A 5286-nucleotide genomic window follows, 5' to 3' on the forward strand; every position below is an offset into this window, starting at 1 on the left:
ATTCAAAAAACATTGTATCTGTTTCTTAGGTTTTAAACCAAATGAGTCAAAATAGTAGGCTAATAGGGGATGTTCGAAATAAACAGCCACCCAGTGTTCACCTGGTTTGGAACTTCTATGTGTGTTAAAAATGAATGCTGCAGGAAATCGGTCAACCCTTTTTGGGATCATTTCCAAGGGAAATACCCCCTGAAAATGTTTTTTAGACATCGATTGCATTTTGCAACAGATTCAAGTTGTATGGTGTTCATTTAAAATCTTTTATGATATTTCTGGCCCTGTCAATCTCTAAAACATTGTCAAATTCACCATAAACAAGGACAGAAATGTTTACATCTAGGGCCTCAGAAAATGTCATGTCAAGTCTGAGGTTTCCCTCCTTGACGAGATTTAAATGGGCTCCCTCTTCCTGGTCAGGTGTCAAATCAAATGCCAAAAGGGCAAAGCCCTTTTTATATGCCTCTCTTGTTATATCATTCCCAGAATCATCAAAGAATTTCCCAACTTCAGAGAAGAGGGTAAGGTATGCTCGAACATAATTGGTCTGATTGTTTGCAAAGCTTGTTTTTAGGGGCTGGGCAGGAAATGACTGTCCATTTGCCTCCAATGAGATAGAACTCATATTTTTGTGTTCGAAATAGAACGGATATTTCTTTCCTGCACCCACAAAGGCCTCATTATCGACTAGAGCGATGATGACTCTACGTGGCAGCTGTCCAAGAAAAACATTATCTCTTTGAACATTTCGACCTCCATCTAAAATTGTGAACGTTTTCAGCTCTGTTCTGCGTATAGGATATTTGGCAGTTTGAGAGTTGAAAGCTTTGGCATGTGCATCGAACACAGCAGGATTAAGCTTTACCTTTCTCACCAACAGCAGCGCCTTTGTGATTTTAAGAAGTTGAGTGCCATCATCAGACATGAGAGAAAATGATTTTTTGGCCCTATTGAATCTGAAATTCATGTCCACACCATTAGGGAGATATCTGTTCTGATGACAGAGGTCAAGATGTGGTCTACCTATCATGTCAAATACCTTACTCTCGGCTGCAAATGCCGATCTTCTTTTGAACCCATTATTTACTTGAGCCTGACCTGGATCAACGTGGTCGAATTTACCTGCCTCATCAGCATACCTGAGGGATGATTGAAGGTGGGACTTCTTAGCCCCTTCGTCAAAAGAAAGAAGGGCCTGGATGTAACTAAGAAAAGGATAAGTACTGTTTGATGATGTAACCAGTTCCCCATTTAATGATAGGTCAACCTGGCTGAATTGACTGTGAAGCAGATAATTGATTGGCCCCACTTTGGTACCTGCATCAAGATCAGAGCCATCAGCTTTGGTGATTTTTTGTTCAGTATAAAGTAGCAATTTGCTTAAATCAACGTAGTTCTCATCACCTGGAACAACAAATTCCAGGGGGTTGTCATCGGAAAGGGCGCCTAATGGTAAATACTCAACTACCTGACTTTTTTCCATGCTTGTTAAAGTGGGTGGTACTGAGAATAACTCCAACTCACTTTTGGTGCACTCACATGAGCCTATGTGTATCATTTTGTACGCGTAATCAAATACGTCAGAGTGCCTCTTTTTCGATGTTCTTCGTCGCTTAACAGGTCGCCGAATGGGTGGCGGATCACTGTGTTTACGCTTTTTATGAGCCGACTTTCGACGAGTTCCTGAAAATGTCCCTGCTGCAGCTGAGAGGAAATCTCTCCCCATTGTTTTTCCAGCCTGCAATGCCCTTTGCTTTGCAGCATCCTTTACACTTTTTCCAGCAAGGATATCCCCAGCAAATTCCGCACCTGTTTTCAAAATTGTCTTTCCAGCTGATTTTGCAGCTGATTTCAATACAGGGAGGGCCATTTTAGCTATGCTTGAAAATATACCACCCAAACCATAACCTCGTTGAGAACGAGACCCCATAAAAACAGGGAGGCCACCACCTTTTGTGCATAATGAGCATCATATACACTAGGGTCACAGCAATACAGTTGCCGCATTTTTTCTGTCTGAAGTGAAGTTTCACTAACACCTGACCGTCTTCAAATGGCACAGCATCGCCTGTGTTTGTCCTAATATCCACTTCCATGGTCTCAAATGTTGCTTTACTCACAGGTGCATAATGTATGTCTGAGTAGGATTTTTGTATCATTTCACCATGTTTTCCACTTGTAGTGACTGTTCTAAGCAGTGGTGTGTGGGAATCGCCTACTAGTTGGGGCTGAAGTACATCGCTGTAAATAAAGATGCTGTAAAATGTTCCCTGGAGGTCTGCTGGGAACGCAGAGGTTGTATTTCCTGTTAAAACAACATCATTTTGATGAAAGCCCAGGACATGTGTTAAATCTTTGATCAATCTAATGGCTCTCTTATTACCTACTTCAAAATACACTTTTTGGGTCAGTGATTTGTATATCAACTTAATATTTGTATCGGCAATCAAATCGTTGATTGTCGTTGTCAGCTGCATAATTGAGTCATAATGGCCCTCTGGAATAGTAATTGTGGACCATTCATGCAATGTAGGGTCATTATCTGATGGCAATAGTACTGCAAAACGGTTGTTTCTGTCTGTGATATTGTACCATGTCTTTGGAAACTGTATTTCAGCCAGACCAACTTCCCAATTATCAGCTGAATCCAATTGGATACTATTGCTTAATTTGGTGGTGAAATGTGATTTGGTATTGTTTGGAAAAAACTTCATGGAACTGTTACTGGGTAGTGTAACATAGAAGTGATCTACATTAAAACTCATGTTCAGTTTGGGATAGTAAATCTGTTATCAGTCGAAGGTAGGTGATTATCAGATGGAAGAGTGGGATTTGGCAGCATGTACCCAAGGCAGCTACACAAAATTGAAATGAACACAGTCTTGTCCTCGCTACCGTAGCTTATATTGACAAGACATGTGATAACCACAATGTAAATGATGACAACTTGGAAAAAAATATATTATTTCAGGTTTAGGCACAGAGTGTCCAAATAGATCCCACCTTCTGCTTGTACGAACTTCATCTAGGGTACCGTCAACCTCCGTGTGAGATTCCAGTTCATCTTCAATGTGACTTTCAATGCCGCTATCAATTGAAAGTTCATCTGCCATGTCTGCTCGCAAAATGATGCAGCAGATTGCTGTGACGGGTTTATATGTGTTTTATGTGAGATTGATCTACCCAGGAGTTGAATTTTGAAGGGTAACCTTCCCAGGAAACAAGGAATTGTTTGTTTTTGCCTTTGCCCTTTTCTGCCATTACTTTGGAAATTTTGTATAGTTTATCATAGGCAACTTTCACTTTTTGAAGTTCCTGTGGATAGAATGTACCCAGGATTTCTTCATGATCTTCATCTTCCAGTTTATAGAGTGGGGGCTAACCTTTAACCCTCTTTATCACATTGAAGAGTTCTGAAGACCAAGAAGGTAGATACCCCTTTTCAAATACCATCTTATTCTTACCAATTCTAACTTTATCGCCCACATTGAAACTAAGCTTGTTATATCCTAAGGAGTTGTCAATCTTACCATAAAGAGTGCGCCATACATCTGGTGCATTACCTTTGTTAACCGAACTCGGTGTTCGCTTGATACTTCTATGCCAAGTGTTATTGTAGGACTGAAGCAAATCTTTAAGCACTGGTAAGTAGGACAATGTATTATTTTTTGAAAATAATTTCCACATCTTTGTCTTTAAACTCCTGTTAAATCGTTCAATAATTGCACACTTGACCTCATTATTGGAGGTGAAGAAGTGTATACTTTTACTTTTCAAGAATGTCTGGAATTTTTTATTAAGAAATTCACCACCCCGGTCAGTCCGTAAGGCCCTAGGTTTTCTCATAGAAGTGTTAATCACTTTTTCAAATGCTTCCACCAAAGCATCACCTGTCTTTCGTTTCAAGGGCACAGCCCATGCAAACTTTGATAGAGTATCTATGATTGTCAGTAGATACTTAAAGTTCTTGTTATACTTTGCAATACCAGATACGTCTACTAGATCTGCCTCCCATTGTGCGTCAATATCTGGCACTATTATGCGTCTACGGCTGAAATTATGTCTGACTGGTTTGTGTAGAGTGTATGTATCTTCACCTCTGAGCCATTCTTTTATAGCCTTAGTGGGATATTTCTTACCTGCTGTTCTTTTTAAAGCGTTAATACCACCAAAACTTCCAGGATGTGAAGGTGTGTAGTACATTTTATGCAGATCGGCATCCATCATTCCCAACTTTCCCATTCAGTATCAAATAATCCTCCAGGCGAGATTGATGATGCAAATGTTTGTTGCACTGAAGGGGTTTTCTTGGGTCGGGGTGGTGTTTGGATGGTTGACAGGTCAAGGTTATTCTTCCAATGAGTATTGTTTAAAGCTGATGAGTGGATGTATTTTTTGCCTTTCAGGTATGACAGCACTGCATCAGCTCCAAGCGGTAACCTAGGGTTTTTCCTCCTGCTTGAAGCATTGTGAACAATATCATTAATATTGCTCCCTTTTATAACATTTCCATCAAGCCTGATCTCACATTTTTCATCCCATTTGAAACCAGGATCCCGCTGGATGGCTGCTAAGAATTTCTGGGCCTTCTTCTGTCCATATTTTGGTATTTTATCCAAAATGTCATCAGTTGAGATAGGAACTACTGAATATACATTATTGTTCTCTACCTTATCAGCCGGTGTTGGAGACGGTTCTTCTTTGATTGACTTTATAACTGGTGCAGTGGACCTCTCCTGTAATACCTCTAGGTAATTTCTGAGACTATGGGAATATGCTAGCGCTTTATCATGTTCGGATAAATCATCCCTTTCTAAAATATGCTGCATTTTCCTATCAATATTCATGGCATGATGTGATTGTGGTCTGGTGACCTCTTTATGTCTTTGCTCATAAATTAGTTTTTCTGCTCATTCATGAGGTATCAGAGACATTTTCCTGACATGGTTCATTTTGAAAACAGGCTGGTTATGGCGCCAAGAACAGGTCCCAATAATGCACCTAGAAACCCACCTTTTTGAATGATTCTCTTCCTGGTCTTCAGAGAAGTTTTCTTGTGTGCCAAATTACGGAGGGCAGCTCTGTGCTTCTTCAGACATCTGAACTGATGTTTGCTCATTGGAACATTGCCTTTTAAGCAATTCCTGGCTGACTCGCTGACAGCTTTGATTAACCCTTTGTCAGCTGTTTTCAGTATGGCTTTCCTCTTCTTCAAGGGGGCGGTCCTCAGCTGCTCTAACCCGCGTACATAGTTTTTAATATGATACTTAACCATGGCTGACTGAGGGC

General features: G+C 40.4%; 1 protein-coding gene across 1 annotated transcript; it reads right to left on the bottom strand.

Annotated features, from left to right (window-relative positions):
- Window positions 1-247: 247 nt before the first annotated feature.
- LOC135484649 (uncharacterized protein F54H12.2-like) lies at window positions 248-1867 on the bottom strand. Its single transcript, XM_064766284.1, has one exon. It carries the CDS (start codon window positions 1865-1867, stop codon window positions 248-250), a length of 1620 nt encoding a protein of 539 aa, XP_064622354.1.
- Between the last annotated feature and the right edge of the window lie 3419 nt (window positions 1868-5286).

This window comes from Lineus longissimus, chromosome 3 (assembly GCF_910592395.1).
Source record: "Lineus longissimus chromosome 3, tnLinLong1.2, whole genome shotgun sequence".
NCBI classification, from domain to species: domain Eukaryota; kingdom Metazoa; phylum Nemertea; class Pilidiophora; order Heteronemertea; family Lineidae; genus Lineus; species Lineus longissimus.

Excerpts from the sequence above, each read along its gene's own strand:
- LOC135484649 (XM_064766284.1), bottom strand. The coding sequence starts at position 1,867 with ATGGCCCTCCCTGTATTGAAATCAGCTGCAAAATCAGCTGGAAAGACA.